Source organism: Battus philenor, unplaced genomic scaffold, assembly GCF_028537555.1.
Source record: "Battus philenor isolate CCGP_79_NKW_IND1 unplaced genomic scaffold, ilBatPhil1.0.hap1 SCAF_26, whole genome shotgun sequence".
NCBI classification, from domain to species: domain Eukaryota; kingdom Metazoa; phylum Arthropoda; class Insecta; order Lepidoptera; family Papilionidae; genus Battus; species Battus philenor.
The window spans coordinates 9,265,167-9,283,887 of record NW_027181689.1 but is presented as its reverse complement, the minus strand read 5'-3'; the positions used below and the strand labels follow the sequence as shown (position 1 = coordinate 9,283,887).

Genomic DNA, 18,721 nt, shown 5'->3' with positions numbered 1-18,721 from the left:
AAACTATTGTTATTCAAGTAATATGAAAATGGTTTATTAAGAAAATTATGGAGAATACCAAACTTTGAAACATTCTATACAAAGCTGGGGTTGGTTGGGACGACTCGGACAATAAGTTGTTGTTGTTTTCTTTACATTGTCTCGTATTTTTGATCTGCCCATTCGTCGACTTTTATCTGCATAACACTGTTTGCATGCGCGCCTAATGCTTCCTCCGGAATAATTTATTCGAACAGCGATAAGCTGTCTTCGACGAAAACATGGGTATTGTGCTATCAAGAAAACCCAAATGATTTTGAAGCTAATATTTCCCTAAATCTTCTAATATTTACATCTGTCTCGCATTTTTAAAATATCGGAATACACCCCGTAGCGGTACACGTGGCCTGACGGAGATTTTACTGTAAACGCGCGTGGCAGTCAACGTGTTAAGACGTATGCTTTACACTTTTTTAATACTGCAAAGATATAATTAGCGGTAAATATCTATAAGTTTTAATATGCATTACGTACGCGCATAGTAATGTGAAGTTATCTATATTCGACCATACAATTAATATTTTAAGAATCATTTGTTTTTCAATGAGAACCGCAAATGGCCTGAACGGAAAGTGCAGTGGCGGTCGTATACGTCCCACGTGCCATGGAATGTGTTAATAATATATTTTCAGCCGATAAACGCCCGATACAACGCATAGGTCTCACCTAAAGCTATCGATGGGAGGGTATACCATAATCGCCACGCTTGGCACAAGAGTTGGCGATCGTAGTATGAATTTATGGTACGCAGAGGACGCTAGTGTCCATCCACTGGAAACTTGTAGGCAGTGGCTATCAAAAAATATTATATAATTAATGCCCATAGCGTGAATTAAGATTGCATCCCCGAATCGAACTCGCAAATCAGTGCTGTACCGCCTAGCCTAGTTAACAAATCATAATTATTAATAAATAAAATAAAATTAATATTTCCAAAATACCTAACAAGACCGCATATCTGTTCTCTACCGCGTGGCTATCACTTCTTAAAAATAAATAAAGTATAATAAAAATGATACGATCAATTTCGGCTGCTTTTTCAATTTCAATATTGAAATAATTTCTAATACATTACATAAGGTATTTTAGGAAACTAACTCGCGACATACAACAGCAAAGTCTCAATCCTCTACCGACTGGCTATCACTTCTTAAAAACAAATAAAATAATACAAAAACAAAATAATTAATTTTGGCTGCCTTTTCATTTTGAATATTTCCAAAATATCTAGTACATCATATTAGGTATTTTGGTAAACGAACCCGCAACATACAACCGCCAGTCTTCTGTACCGTCTGGCTTTCCCTCCTTAATAATAAATAAATAATATAGAATTACGAGTAAAGTAAAATGATCAACTAAGGCTGCTTTTTTTTCAATACGTAATACATAATAAAAATACATTCAATACCCGGCGATAAATATTGCACATCGACCTTAGGAAAGAGACAATCGGCTAATTTCGGCTTCGTTGAGCATTTTCTCTGTCCCACAGACATACATATGTGTATAGTACATATGTAACGTTTTGTCAGTCGAAATTAGACGATTGTCTCTTCCCAAAGATCGATGTGCAATATTTATCGCCGGATATTGTAGTACCCATGATATTATTTTTAATTAAATTTACACTGGGTTCCACAGTTCAAAAAACATTTCCGCAATTTTATAAAATTACTAGCTGACCCCGCAAACGTTTTGAAAAAAAAAATTAAAGTTTTTACTTAACAATTAAAAATAAGAGTTGATCGTAGAGGGGCCAAAATTTAGGGTTGTATGTATTTTTATATATCGTATCATGAACAGATAAATAAAAACAAAAACATTGTCTAAAAAATAAAAAATAAATTTTTAAGGGTGGACAACCGTTATCACTCAGGGGTATGGAAAATAGATAGTAGCCGATTCTCAGACCTACTGAATACGCATATAAATTTGGTAAAAATCGGTCAAGCCGTTTCGGAGGAGTACGGTAACTAACATTGTGACATGGAAATTTTATATATTAAGATAATGCCTAATATAACCTCCTTAAAGCATTTACACCTATAACCAATCATCCTGTATGTATAACTATTAATGATATCATTTAAAAACTGTAAAATAACCTACGAACGGGCGATGTCGAGCGAATTAAAATGGATTCAGGTTATCGATGCCGTGAAACTGTGCGTCTATGAGGTCAATGGAACCAGTCCGCGGGATACCTAGTGACGGTTATATATGCAATATTAGAATAAGACACATTTTATGCCGGCCTCAGAACTCTATGTCATGTTTATTAGAAATCTATATAAATAAAAATGTATCGCTCAGGTTAAAAAGGCTTCCTAGTTAATGCTATGTTTAAAGACAGCACGGTGAACGTTAAAGGCGATATGATATACAAATCTATATATACTTATATAAATAAAAAATCAAAACTCGAGAATGATTTAACACATTCCATGCCATATGGGGCGTAAATGATCCCCGCTGCGCTTTCCGTTCATGCCATTTGCAGTTCTCATTGAAAACAAATGATTATTAAAAAATATATTATAGGGTCGAATATAGATAACTATATAGAATATAAGAAAATGTAAAAGTAATGAGGAATGAATGAAAGGCGATACAGAGCGAAGGGGAAAGACAGTGGAATTGTGTAAAGAAAGAAATGAACGAAAGATAATATGAAGTATGAAAGAAGAGAAAGAAAATAAAAAAATGTATGTGAAAAAATAAAATAAATGTAAACAAAAAGTCCCTGTCCCACACCAGATAGGGGGTACGAGAGGCTCCCAATAACGGGGGCCATTAAAAAAAAATATATAGATAACTTCACACCACCGCGTACGTAATGCATATTAAAATTTAAAACTTTCCCCCGCTAATTATAGCTTTGCAGTATTGAAAAGTGTAAAGCATATGTCTTAAACGACTTTTTTAAATAATTAAAGTGCGGGTCAAATACCCCCTAAGCGGCCTGAATGGAAAATCTTCAAAAATTGCCGTGGCACGGAACGTGTTAACTAAGATGTGTTGTTTTTACTAATTTGCAAATTAAAAACACCACATCTTTTTCCATACATATCATAGAGTACACTTGTACCTATGAAGTCAATCAAAACTAAAATCGGTATGAACAAATTTAAATGTAATTAAACATAAATATCTTATTTCAAAGAATTTCGCTGAAAATATATTTATCGTAATTCTAAAACATTCCTGATTTTTACGAAATAAAACGCATTGGAAAAGCTTTTGTAAATCCACTTAAATATTTGGTCGGGGAAATGTGTTTCCGCAAATAGTATACACCAATACTTCGCTTTGCGTCATTTCGTTTTGCGTTTTTTTTTCGAAGTTGCGTCGCTGCTTAATTAGTACTAATTTTCACTGTGCGTCGTTAGATTTTCGGAGTTGCGTTGTGTTGGGTTTGAGTCTTTAATTTTTTTTTCTCAAAGATGGCAACACTTGTTTCTAATTGCGCCATGCTATCAAACCTCGGGGATTCCCTTTCAATCAAAATCAATTTGAATACAGTTTTATTTTCTCTTTGTTTTGCTAATTTTAAGAATTCAGTTTCAATTACGTAGTGTGTTGTGCTTTTTTTTAAAAGAGAATAGTAAATGTATATAAATTTTAACGTGTTGTTTCTGGTTACAAAAAAGGTAAATATTATTCCAATTTATTTATTGGCAGAGTTATATTATTTCTGTTTTTTAAATGTTTACTTTGTTCAATTCTCTTTTAAAAAAGTAGTATTTTCGTGACCCAGGAACCTATCTTCGATCTTTACATGGTTTGCTATAGAAAATCTTAATTCACTTTGCGTCGTGTTTTTTTGGAACGTAACCACGGCGCAAACTAAGGTATTGGTGTATATAAAAATTTGTTATAAAATCTTTTTGGCTATCCTATTTCAATCTGGCTGGTTTTGATGACATCAAAAAGGTCACATTAAAAAAATTGTAAAATTTTGTTTAAAAGAGTTTCTCGTTTGTTTTTATTTCTGTCAAAATGATTGTCATTTCAATGCCATGCCAGATTGAAATGGCACTTAAATTCGAGCATTCACGCCCAGGTAGAGCCATCGATTCTACTGCCAAGAACTGACGAGATTAAAGAAGTTTGAATAAAACTGCCGGAACTAATCAAGAGAAGGAATAATGTCTTTCATCATGGTAACACTAGGTCACACCATACATTAGCAACTCAGCGAAAATTAAGAGTTTTGCTTGGAGACGATAATGAATCTATCCATTTAGCCCTGACCCTACACCTTCAGGTTTCCACTCTTCAGAATTCTTTTAGTATCAGGTTAGCCTTAAGAAGGTCTATTACTACTTGTCACCTATTTTTTATAAGAAATCTTAAAATTTTCACAACAACAGAATTATGTTTCTACATACAAAAAGTCATAGAACAAAATGGCAACTATATACTATAGTCAAATAAAAATTATTTAAAAAAAATATGTCTCTAATTTACATAAAAATCCCAAAAGAACGGATTTCTATAGCAGCATTGGAAGAATAGTTTTACATTTGGAAGTTGATTCTGGTTGATGAAAGTGAACACCAATGTATTGCAAAGATTCTCCCTAACTGCTACATGGGTCGTCAGCCCCGAGAATCGTAACGGTCCCACCCTCTACAATAGACATAACACCCAAAAGGTAAATTCAAGGAACCCTAAGAAGTGACGTTTCTTTAATAAAGGCAGGCTATTGAGCTTTATCACCCAAGGCAATGTTACTATGATAACACTGTGAAGGTAGAAACGAAGGAAGCTTTATCCATACTGTTTATTTCCAATGAATTTCTTACCATTGCTATAGATTCTTAAACTTTTAAGGATCTATCCCCCCTCCCCAACCTCACACAACAATTAAACATCGCTTTTTTTACTTCACTTAAAAAGTTTTTATGTTGAAACAGATATTTCTAAAACAGTAGTCAATGAAACTTATCACCAGTGTGATAACTATATTCTAAATCAACTAATGAGTACCAAATTTAAAAACACCGCTCACCTTTCCCTCTCCCGGTCCTTCTCCTTCTCTTTATCTCTCTCCTTCTCCCTCTCCACCTTCACTTTATCGCGTTCCACTTTCACTTTCACTTCACTTTTCACTTTACCAGGTTCCGTCTTAACACCAGTACAAATCGCGGGGAAGACTTGTGGCGAAGATGCCCTCTCTTGCTTAATCTTCAGAGGCAACTCTAAATTACCGTAACAAGGCAGTTCTCTTCTTTGAGAAGTTTGGAATTTAATTGCTCTAAGGGTCAGGCTGAGGTGAGTAGCTGGACGTCGCAGGTTTGAATGTTCTAAAAGTACATTTGATCTTGTTACCCTGGGATATTTGTACCTAGGCATAGACTTCTGGAAGTGTGCGTTGATGATCTTTAGTTGCCGTGACACAGAGGTGAAAATGCGCTTTGTGACATCGTCTCGTGGTATCGTGTTAGACATCCTCGTCTGTTTCCATGAAGCATTGATACCACCAAACCAGTCTTCCTTCAATGGTTCATGATTGACATCCAACAGGCTTAGATCTTTATCTTGATGGAACAATAGTGGATTGGCCACATTGGGTGATTTTTGTAGAACATGTAGTGTTAACATGGCAGCATCTCCGTATCCTCCAGAGTCGAAGACTGGCCATATTTTGTTTAGTTTAGCCGGCTTTGAATTCTCGCCCCACACACAAACTTCCTTTGAATCTTCACTGCGCTTGCGCTTCTTACCTGTAATTATAACAAAATGAGATATTAAAATAAATCTGTTATTACTCTATTTTTTTTATAAATTATTAACAAGCTCCTGATTGTAATGATGATAAAACAATATCTAAATATCAATATAACTATAAAACAGTATCCCTGAGGATGTGGTGATGATGTCTTCAAAACCACACATATTTTCATTTACAAGAATATTGAAATGTATAGTACTAATGAAACTCTTAAGCTATAAAACAAATATACAAAAACAAAAATACGTCTAAAGTAAACATACTGGTAGGAATTTCAAAAATTGAAAATAAAAACAATTTATTTTTACCATAAGCATAATCATTAATGTTCCTTATGAACTTATAACAATGATCACCATATACAAAAACTTAAAAATATATCCTAATTTCTGAATAAAACAAATTAGTTAATCAATTCATTGAAAACACAACAAAAATAAAATTATATAAAACATATTGTATTTGATTATCATCTAAATATAATATGTTAAATGTTCAGACAGTAAGACGCACCAACAAGTACAACCTTGACCAACTCAAGATCAAGACTAGGTTTTATGTCATGGATGCACAGACCGCGGCCCGCGGTCAAATACTGGTGGCCCGCCGACGGCAAAAATAATACTCTCGTACTCGTATTCGAAAAATATTGAATTCTATTCCAGAATAAAACCAAAAAAATTTAATTACCTATACTTCTGGCCCGCCATCAGTTCATGGTTTGCCCGAATGGCCCCTAGTCTTAATAAGTCTGTGCAACCATGCTGTATGTTACGTGAATGTTACCTATGATTCATGAATTATTTTGACTTTTATTTTTTTGATTATTGATCTTTATAGACTACAAGACAAATTCAACAAACTACTAGTTGAAGGGAAAATAGAGAGTAAAAGAACATGTGGTTTATCACTTACTGGTCTGATCAAGTCAAATTAACAACTCGACTCCTAATTACTACTACCTTGAGGAAAGCAGAAGATAGGATGTCATGAAAATATACATCATCAATGCCATTAAGATGTTTTAAGACTGACATAACCCTTAACAATAAAGAACCAATTAAGAATGATGCCATCTTTGTTATGAACATACTTTTTTTTACTTCATTCATCCACTGTTAGACTGTCCTTTCACCCTAAGCAGTTCTTCACTCTTCTTAATGAGCCATAAGTTTTGGAACGGATTATAAATAATTACATCATAAAGTACTGCATATTAATGCTATGTATGCTGTACAATAATAATATATGATCTAGAATACAACTTAAAATTTATAATATTACATCCGTATTTAAATTTTAAAATAAAGAATAAAATAAACATATATAATATGAAATAATAAATAGGCCAAAGAAAATTAAAAATAGCGAGAAATGTGATGAAGGATGAGAGGCTATGTATTTGAATTGTAAATAAAAGCCAGGAGAGTGAAAAAAAATTATGAAGGATGCCAGAAGAGAGAATGGAAGAGATTAAGATAGAAAAGAGTAGGAGAATGCAAAATAAACAATTAACTCAAAAACCTATCCAGAAATAAAAGTGCCTAGCAGTATAAGAGATCAGGGAACGAGAGCCCCCCAAAGAGACAGGAAGCGATAAAAAAATTTGCAGTGGAAAATGTGACACTATTTTGAAATATATCTCTTCTTTCTATAAATTATTCCTCCATGTTACAGTTACTGCACCACTTGTAAAGTTTTTACTTGAAACTTGCTACCCCTTCAGACTTATTATCATTAAAACTTATTAGCCTAATGCAGTCCGATAGGAATTTTTTTTAATACACTACAACAGTTGAGCAATGTGTTCTTATCATTTAGGCAGAAGGATGTCCACAGCTGGACTTAGGCCTGCAGTTCAGATCAGTGTCTGGATTTTATTTGAATTCGTCCTAACTTTTCTTTTTAACATTGCATTAAATGTATAACAGCTGCAGACAGATGTTTTAATTTGCCTTTGGTTTACATGTATAAAAAAATGTTTCTTCATTTTCCTCATAGTAGTATGTTATATTTTCCTCCTTATAAGGTTCATATTCGCGTTAAAGAAAATATAAGAAAAATTATTTAGTTGATTGAGTTATCTATGAATATTGCGATTAGCAACACATTGGTCAAATGATTTTTATTTATACGGGATGTTTGAAAATAGGTCTAGAAGAATTTTAAAGTGGTGAATATATAAGTCATTTATATTAAAGATAAACAATAATAAAACAAGGACAGGTATGCATTATTTTAAGTTATTTAACTTGCATCACAGATATATTAAATTAATTAAAGTAACAGGTAAGATGTTGACAATTTATACAAGCAACATGCTGTTATTATTATAACAAAAGGTTATGAAATCTGGGACTATGTATGTCATGAAAATGTTGATGCAAGATTTATATGGTAGGCCTGTAATTCACATGTGTGTTGCAATATAATGGAGCATTTCCTTGGCCTCTAGTATAAGATATTGTGTACCGTTTGTTATTTATTCATATTTATGTAATACCTTTTGCACATAAATGTATATTATACATGTACATGTTTAAACTAATGGATGCATTTGTATATATGGATACTGCACTCTCTTTCATGTCTCTCATCTTCATCCAAAGATCTTCTGGTAGAGATCACCTTAAGCGATAAAACCACCTCTTGTATCTCTATATAAATTGTTTCTTTTTTAAGTTATTATTTATAGCGTACTTTAAAGTGTAAAATAATGAAATATTGACATATACATAGAGGAACTGGAATCTGAACAAGATTGTGAATTTTTTTACTAGTTATTGCTAATAAGGACCAAGATTACTATAAGAAAGAAATGATGAAGTTAACTTTAAAATAACAACAAAATGGTACATCATATTTAACACAAATCTGATGAAAGATGTTAAATTATGTCATGAATGTCACCCAAAAATAAAAGATTTCTTTTTTCCCAACCTACTATATTACCAGTAATGAATTTGGCACAGCAACATGGTCACACTTCGGGCCTCTATAAGATTGAATCCGGAATCAGATTGGTATGGTGTTGGATCATAAATTACATATACATGTACACCTGTCCCGTTTCAACTTTGCCTTCAATTATTTTAAGAAACTTGACACCTGCTTGAAATAAATTTGATGGCTAAAATTGATTATTTTAATCTAAATGAATAGTTCTTGTTTTACATTTTTTAACTTTATTTAATTTACAGTTTTTGTAAATACAGGTAAAATAAAAAATATTTTCATTATCATTTTTAACTTTCAATTTGAGCCCTTGATGTAAATAATAATAGTAGAGCTTCATTCAAAGAAACAAAAATTTTATCAAAAGAAAGTGTGCCTAATTTTGAAGTGCCTATTGGCAGCTCTGTGATTTCCAATGTGTAATGTAAGCTGTAATTTAAGGAACCTTTGGAAGTTCTTTTAAGGAATTGACAATGTATATTTTTAGCAGTTGTTTATATGTAATTGATATTGTTTCACAATAAACAACAGGTCTTTCTTTACTTTTCAGACATTGAGAATGCAGTTCAAACTGCATTCTTCGGTTCAAGTTGATGGCCTTTTGAGTGACATTTTTATTGCAATAATATGTACATTGCATATGCAAACGTAAGGACGACGAAGGAACGTAATCTAATCACTGTCAATAAATTTGAGGCCCTATTCTAAAATCATTGATTTCAGAAGAAACAAATAGCATAATAGAAGAAAACTTGTTTTTATAATAGATTAACTCATATTTTACAAATCATTATTTTTTATTACATGATTTTAAAAACTTAGTACTGCCAGAAGTTATTGGCCTGTCGCAAAAATTAATTTACGACATTTGAATTAAAAATAACAGCTTTAAAACTTTTAGTTGACAAATGACCAATACATTCACCCCTTTAAGGCTTTGACACCCCGCTCACCAATCTCTCTGTATACAGATAACAATACATATCATATATCAACATAATCATTTCAAAAAATTCATTATTTTGTACATTTTCAAGTACTTTTGTTTATACTCTTTCAATTTAAAGGTTAAGCTCTTTAATGGTTGTAACCACTGTTATTGCATTATGGTTTCCTAGTTCTGTCAAGTTGAAACAACAGTTGAACAAACAGATTGTGAGAAATCTGTGGGTGGATGTTGTCAAGACAAAACAATTACCCATGTCTAGCTAAGTTATAGATGCATAAACTTTATGAACAGAAAACCCACTTTTCTTATACTTTTATTCACATCTAAATTTAAGTTCTAAGTGTCAATGTGTTATACTTTAATTTTAATGTGGTATACTTTTATTTATCTTATTATATACAGGGTGTTTGGTTAATGCTTTAAAGTTTACGCTTTTAACCTTTTTGTGTAGTTCTTTTCGTTATCTGTCAATTAATGTATGGTACATACACCTTTTCCAAAAAACAAATGTTTCCAAAATAATAAATAACAAAATGATGGTATAGTTACTGCTGAAACTTGTGGCTTGTCACAATCAAATATAGTTTCAGAGTGAGCACATTGTACAGGTTAATTTTAAATAGGTGTAATATACATATAATATACATTCAACCCTTTAAAGCTTTTACTCCTATAACTAACCAGCCTGTATATATATATATATATATATAGATGTATACAGGGAATACAGTAAAATGGAATAGATCTTTATTGTTTGCCACAGCTCTTGTAAACATTCACACACAGTCCTCAGGCTGGAAGGTCATGTTTACAATTATATGTAACTATTTTTAGGATGGAACCTCTATTAGTGTATATATCTGCTTTTAATTATCAACCACACCCTCTTGTTTACATTCCAAGACTCGATCAAAATAAAGTGTATTCTTCCTCAACTTTAGATAAATATGCATAGGAGTGTCTGGTCCCTGATTATAAACAATTATCTGCTAGTTTCCAGAAGACTAGTAAAGACACAAACTACCTGTCACTGTATTTTGTTTACTTCAATGAGAAGTGAAGATGTTCACTTTTAGCTTATTTATTCATTATATTTATATTATTTGTATTTTAAATAAATGTTTTATACATTACATTAGCATATTATGATTTTTATATATATGTATATATAATCTGTAATATGTATGTCATATGATGGCCATCATATCTATTGTTCTAAATCACATATTCAATGGTTGTAAAGAAAGAATCAGCATTTGTGATAAGACCATCTATTGTATTTTTTCTTTTGCCTATTAAATTTGATTTTCTTATATATTGTGTATATTTACAATAACAGGGTAGATAAAATTATTATCATGCTTGTTTTTATAAGTGTTTCTTCTGCTTTAATTAGACTGTTTAACTACAAAATTATAAATAAATAATTTTTTAAACAAAAATTATACAGAAATTTTGTTACCCCAAAAAAAAAGAAATAGCTTACAAGACAACTTTAAAATATCCAAATTATACAACATGTTATATGGTACATTTTAAATATTAATTCATTCAAATATTAATGCATATTATTTTAAATCAGATGTAACTTGTGGATTTTTTATTTGTCTGGTGAAATAAAACAAGAGGAAAGAGAAAGGAAATCATCTAATAATATTTTAGAAATTTTATAGTTTTTTTTTAAATATTGTGAAATGTTGATATGTAGAACTAATATTTTAAGTATGTATTCACCTCTATAATGATAAATAAGGTTTTAACTTCAATTTTGAATTATTAAAACTATCTCATATGCACTTCTCTAAGGAAATATGGAATATTTAGTGCAAGACTTTGGATTCTCAAAATGACTAACATTAAGCCTTAGGGGACAAAATAGGTTTCTCAGATGTCAACATAAACAAAACCTTATTTTGGCAGCCAACAAGGTCACAAAAACAATCATCTGTAAGTTTCAACATTGTTTCAATGAGTTACTATAATTTTTCTTGTATTTTTAAAAATGTTATTAAATTTTACTTTCTTAGGTAATTGCAAATTGTTATTGTTAATTACTTATGATTAGTAAGTGTCATTATTAAATTGGTAAGTTAAAATTAAAATGAAAACGAATTAGATAAGATTTTTAATGTATTTGGGTATAGATTTTAGTTAATTTTGGAAAAGGAGAGACAATAAATTTTTGGAATCCCTTATTTAGAGTAACAATGCATGTTATATATTGATATACATATTTCAAATACAAGGTGTTGTGAATGTATACCTATTTGCTGTCAATTAATGTATGGTACAACCCTTCAAAAATCAAAGATTTTGGAAGGTTGGTCAAAATAATGTACTAAAAATATAGCAAGAAAAAGCTTTTTAAAATTATTTTTTTTGTATATTAAACATTGCAATGAGTGTTGAAGCAGAAATGGGCTAGTCGTGAGTTGCCAAGATAGAGATGGAGCCAGTCCTTCATGCACTAGCACCCAAAGGAAATGAAGAAAAAGGATGGCAGACCTGTCAACCAGTGTGATGATATAAAGAAGGTTGCTGGGGGAACCCGGGCCAAAACAGCAGGGGACAAACAATCATGGCAATAGCTTGAAAATGATACTAGGAATTAGCTGTCAAAGTACATACTGTTGAACTTTTTGCTTCCGCAATAAATATTATTATTGTCTGCAGACTTTGTACTTCCCAAGGAGTTTCAAAGCTATTTCAAGCTATACATTCACTGTTTAAAGAATTTTTAAAGGGCAGAATAATTTAAGAATATTACTGGGTCATAATAAACACTAAAATTTCATTTTTTGGATTATTAAATAACTAATTTTTTGTTCCATCATCTAGAACCTTGTGATTCAAACAACAAGTATTAGAAAAATTAAATTTTAATTTTATTATTGAAAGTACTGTCAGAGGACACTCATTTGTTTATTATATATAGTTATTTAGTATATATATAGTTATAAATTATATATGTAGTTAGTATATATATAGTTTAATAATTGTGATGTATAAATTTGTTATTATTAATAAATATAAATATTCCCTTTGTTATTGTTTAACTTATGCTTGCTTTCTAGATTGATTGCTTTTCTGTTATATATTTGCAATGGGTTCTACAGATACCCTTTGATTTTTCTTATATTTTTAGTACTCATGCTATTGTAAATTGTAAATTTCTCTTTTTCTATTTATTTCAGAATAATAACAGGATGTGTAATTAGTGAGAGGTAATTACTCTTAAAGTTATACACATATCAGAATTTCACTAACTGTGTGAAATATATATGAATAAATTGAAATGTATGTTCATCGTTTCATTTTTATTCATGTATATTTGTGTTTTGCACTAAAATGTTTTATAATTATTATGTATTTGTTTTACATTTATTTTTTGTTATATACATTTGTTTATTTTTCTATATTGCGTTATATACATATATTATAGTACTTTCTTTACATAGAGGGGTATATTGGAAGAATTGTGCTAAGGTGTAGAGCATTGTGTAAAACCTAAACCATATTTATTTAATGGAATCAGGCATTACTTTAAAAGGACCAATATTTAGCCACTTCCGCGCATGCAGTAGTAGTCGTGCAACAAGGTGCACCGCCATAGGCCATGGCATATAAATAACAAAGCAACAATGAACTGAGCTCACTCTGTGTTTGGCACTAATCAGCGTAATATAACTCCTGAAGATGCCCCGTGGAGGGATGAAACATGTGTTGAATGATTTGGCGGTGGCAGTTGTGTGATTCGCATTGTTTGGCATATGCATTTATTAGCGGGCTAGTGGACGGTACACTTTGTGGCACGACTACTACTGCATGTGTAGAAGTGGCTAAATATTGGTCCTTTTCTTACTAAACCATATTCCATCCTTATACCTCTTAATATATGTTTTAGATACTTAAGAGCCAATTAAACTTCAATAAGGTAACATACAAGTATTTGGTTATAGTTGTAAAAAGTTCTAAAGATTGAATGTGTAGCCCAATTGTTACCAAAAAAATTTAAAGATTCTACACCTATTTCTAGTCACCCTGCATAAAGAGATCACTTTGAAATATATTACATTAATTTGTTTATTTTTTAAAAATATAACTGGACCAATAACTTTGTCAAAACAATGTCTGAAGGTGTCCCTTCAGACATTGTTTTGACAAACCCTCTGTGTTCCCTGACAGTGAAATGTAAATAATTTTAAATTGCAATTATTCATATTTTTAAAATGCCTTTTTTTACTATATTATCATTGTGTTATTTAATATTCCTAAAACCATTTATTTTGTATAGGGTATACATACATAAATTGATAGCAAATGTGTTATAAATTAAGTTTTGAACTTTTTTATATCTATAACTTATCACCATGTATATTTGCAACTGTTAAAAGATAGATATAGGTTTATTTTAAGCAATTGTATTATTATAGCAAGGTTTTTATATGTAACGATGAAGTTTATTTTGATGCAATCAACATAATAAATGATTCTAAGAATAATCATTATATTACAATAACAGTGTTACCATAAGCTGCATACTTTGCTGTGAGGTAGGCAGTAGAAAGTGACTGAGACCAAGGCAAGGTCAGATACTGATGCAATAGGAAATACGACATTTTTACGCCTTTAGTATTGTAAATGAATCTAATTGTAAGTTATGTGTTAAATAAATAGTAAAAACCTATAAAAATCGCGTATGATGTTTATAAACAGTCATGACCTCCACCGTTGTGATGTAACATAGATATTGATAGGTTAACAATTTTCCCACCAAAACGTCTTAAAGCCCACCGTAACGGATTCAATGCGATGAAGAGATATAGAAGATTTATTATTATTGTAAGCAAACATTTCTTACCTCTAGAGTCAGTCGCTGCGTGTTTAGAATCAGTTGACACACTTGGATCGTATCCCAGTTTCGAAAGTTTCTTCTGGTCGTGACTCATTCTGCGACGCTTAGCGCCTTCACCGGCGTCCGCTTCGCTGTTGAGGCTGCAGTTCTCTTCTGTTACACTAACATTTTCGCTAACTTTTACGTGGGATTCCAAATATTCATTCGACGCCATTGTTTCGACGTAAAGGTTGAAACGTCGACGAAGTAACCACTACTCCTTAATTATAGGAGTATACGTTTGCCCAGAACAATACAACGAGCGTGACGTATATTTAAAACGACATTGTCGGAGAGAAATATACAGAAATTACATAAAAAACAACTTGAGACGCCATTTACTTTGCTGCCTCGCACTTTTTGTTGAGTTTTTTGTGAAGGTGTTGTTGCATAGCGGTCCAAGGCACTGTTAATTTTTGTTACAGCCACAAAAATTTACGCATTTTTTTAAATTATATTAATTTTAACCAAATATAATATGCAATTAATAAAATATATATAACTTTTATCACACAAGTTATTTATAAATATAAAGAAAGAATATCCTACCATAAAAGAAATTGTAGCGCCATCTGTTGTTACAATATTATTCTATTTTCGAAACAATTTGTAATACACGCCTACAATGTTTTACAACTTTTTGTTAGAGGTCAGTTTCATAACATTTATAAAATATGTGTCGGCAACTTCTCACTGCACATACTGCAAAAACTTGCAAAATGACTTTCAGCGACTGAAAAAAAACGTATGATTCAATTATTTAGTTTAAGATTAAATTTTTAATTAATTAAAATTCATTCTCATATGTATTTATATATTGTTTTTAAACTAGGCAAGACTGCATCGATGTTGTCTAGGATGTACTAGGATGTAAAACTATTTGTCTATAAAATGTTTGTCTCTACCACTCCAATACGAAGAACAATTGAGTACAATATATAAATAAAGTTTAATTTGACGTTAAATAAGTATGGCCTCATCAAGAAATTTTTCATTGCACAGTATTTCTATGAAGAAAATTTTACTAATATTACCTACAGCAAGACACACCAACGAGTCGTTAACTGTCCAACTGCCAACTTCAAAACTTTGGTCTTCAGAATATGTTACCAACGAGACATTAAGTTATTTAGACCACCAGCCAACCTAGTAGACCTGTAGACAATCATATTACATCGACAAACAACTGGTTGAAAGAAAAGTTGACGGTAAAAGCTCACGTGGGCGATAACCTGACCGCTGATATAATCAAGACAAATAAATACTAGGACTCCATATTACTAGTACACTGAGCAAAACAGAGGACAACATAAAATCAGATCGTTTATTACAACAAATCATTTCAAGCCTTTAGCAACCTTTAGGGATGAATAAAGCCGTTAGGGAGAGTCTGTTGTTTTTTACGTTGCAGTGCCCCTCAGGTTCAATAATGTAAAACATAACTAATGATTATCTTGGTGGAATCCCATCCACAAATTAACAGATTACTACGTTAAGATCATCTTTCAAACGGGTCTATTCTGCCCTCTCTTGGCAAAATAACGCAACCCGAGTTACGTTATGTCCTGCACATGCTCATTGAATTTCTGGTACCTTAATATATCATATAAAGTATGGAAAACTATTTTTTTCTAATATAAAGCGAACCAAAATAGAATAATCCAAAAATTGGTAGTGCAAGGACAAATTAACGTAAGCCATTGTTACAGCATCCTATCGCATCATTTACTTTATGGAAACTTCATCAATGCCTTTTCAAAGCAGATCATTTTTTAAAAATCTTGCTGTTCAAGAATCGGGCCCTGACTCTGAAGATGAGGAGTGAATACCTATTTGGTGATATATTTTAAGACAATTGTGTATGTCATTCGAGGTATTTTGCATGTGAATTTCATTAAAAACGTATTAAATACTAAACGTACTTTATTCTAAGTTTTCCAGTATTCGTAACTAAACTAAATATATAATAATTTCTATAAAAATTTAATTAAGTTAATTAAATGAATTAGTAATAGTTTTAATTATCTAGGTATATTTATTACCTAATTATATGTATTAACAACTTATATTTATATGTCAAAGCATTGAACTCCTATAAAATAGTTTTAACATTAATTCTCGTGATTAAAGATTAAAGGTTAGGAAAAAATACAAAATTTGTTTCACAAAACTCATTGGAAGATTGACACTGACATTGACAGTTAAGAAGTTATGAAATTATGGATAATTCAAATAAATTTATTATTATGGAAAGTATATTTTCTTTATAAGTATATTATTATCTATGTTTTAATATTTTTTTCAACTTTGCAACTTTTGGATTACGCATTTAGCAGTATTGGAAATCTATAGTGAGACAGGATCATTTATTTTAGGGCTTACTATCTTAATTTCGTCAAATTATTGTAACATTTAGATATATTATGAAATTTAAAAGTTAAAAAACAAATATAAAAATAATAATAATAAACCTAGAAGAGAATAATAAATTTAAATGGCAAATAGGTTTTATGTACTCTTTTGTAGTAAAGATCGTATGAAAAAATTATCAGGTTGACAAGTCTCGGCCGTGTGATGTTTGCCGTTAAATTTTCAGAGTGGTTATTAAAAAAAACTTCAGCAATGAACGTCCTGTAGACATCCATGTAATAATTGTGGAATAACCAAACCAATTAAGAATAATTAGATAAAAAAAGATATCCAATGGTTAGAATTCTACCAAGGCTCGTCTGTATAGTATATAGTATAGTATATATTAGAATGATTCCTACTAACTCCAATACTCGGTTCAGATTGGCCCTTATTACGTGTATGCATTCCGATTTATAGTGTGCCTGAGTGAGCCGAACTCTAGCTCATTTTGAGACCGCGTCTGCGCCTATTTTTTTACAGAAAATAAAAGACATTAGTGATCTATGTCTTGTGTAAATTTTTCTCTTTGAAAGAGAGTGAGTATTTACAATAATAAACGAAACCATAATAAAAGCAGGAATAATTTGCTAGTGAAGTATACAAGCAGGCGTTCGAATTTTAAGTTAAAAAGGAAATGAATAGTTAAAATTAACATAAATACTAGAAATATATTTTAACTAATTAGGAACTCTTTTAAGTGGGCAACAATGTACGATTTTATAATACACTCCCGTATAATGTCTCTGAATAATCATATTAATTACATGATGCTTTAAAATACTTATTAAACTAAACTTTAAACATTAGACGTTAAACAAAAAAAAAACACCAGAAATGTTGTAATTGTACAAAATTTATCATTTACAATCGAGCATAAACATATTCAAATTATTTCTGACGTCTTGCAATGTAAAAAATTGTGATAAGTAGTTATTTTTAATTATTAAGATATTAATACATAATGCTATGGCTCTGAAATACGTATACCTTTGACAGAAGTCTGTCGGAGCAGTTGGTTCAAAATATTTCATCCATAGGAAAAGGACAGAATATATAGATGTAGACATAATCAAAAATATTTTTTTAAATAAGGAATTCGAGCTATACTAATGGCGTCGAAAGACGTAAAAATTGATTTTTAAATATATTATCCGTTTGAATTTTTATTTCATTCTTTGATTATCTAACTAATAATAAATACATTATAAATAATGGTAGTGACGTAAATTTTTCCGTTGGATCCAAAGGCGGTGTTTCTGCCTTCAACCATTACCTTTTCTCTATTGGTTTAATGATTCTGTATCTACGCCATCATTTGCTTCTAAAAATGGACAGCTTATGCTATGTATCGCAACGATTAAAAGAGATTTTGTCCAATAATGAAAGAATATTTGATTTTAAAAAAAGAATCCTTGAATTATTCTGGCTATAAATACTGTTATAATTAAACATAAATATAGTATAATAAAAATGTTATTTTTAAATTTGGAATCAGTCATTTTTATAAGATTGTTGTGTTTTCTTATTTTAGCACCAATATATCGTTACATTTATTTATTTTTTTGGATAGAATTAAATTTAAATGGAGAGGAAATAAAATTTGAATAGAGTGGAGTGATAAAGAGAGCCAAATAGCTTTGTTTGCGTTGAATAAAGTAGGTATGATGACAATTTTTTTTATAATCTTTGTGTACTGCGCTATTAATAGTATAATGGTATAATCTCCTGTTTG

General features: G+C 30.9%; 1 protein-coding gene across 1 annotated transcript in view; it reads right to left on the bottom strand.

The window, feature by feature from the left end:
• Nucleotides 1–14,935, bottom strand: part of LOC137925198 (uncharacterized) — a 37,283-nt gene extending 22,348 nt beyond the window's left edge. Inside the window, exons 1-2 of the mRNA XM_068768602.1 lie at nt 14,545–14,935; nt 5,057–5,771 (exon numbers count right to left, since the gene is read on the bottom strand). Of these exons, the coding sequence (XP_068624703.1) occupies nt 5,057–5,771; nt 14,545–14,752 (923 nt within the window). The 5' untranslated portion in view covers nt 14,753–14,935. The remainder of the gene's footprint in view (nt 1–5,056; nt 5,772–14,544) is intronic.
• Between the last annotated feature and the right edge of the window lie 3,786 nt (nt 14,936–18,721).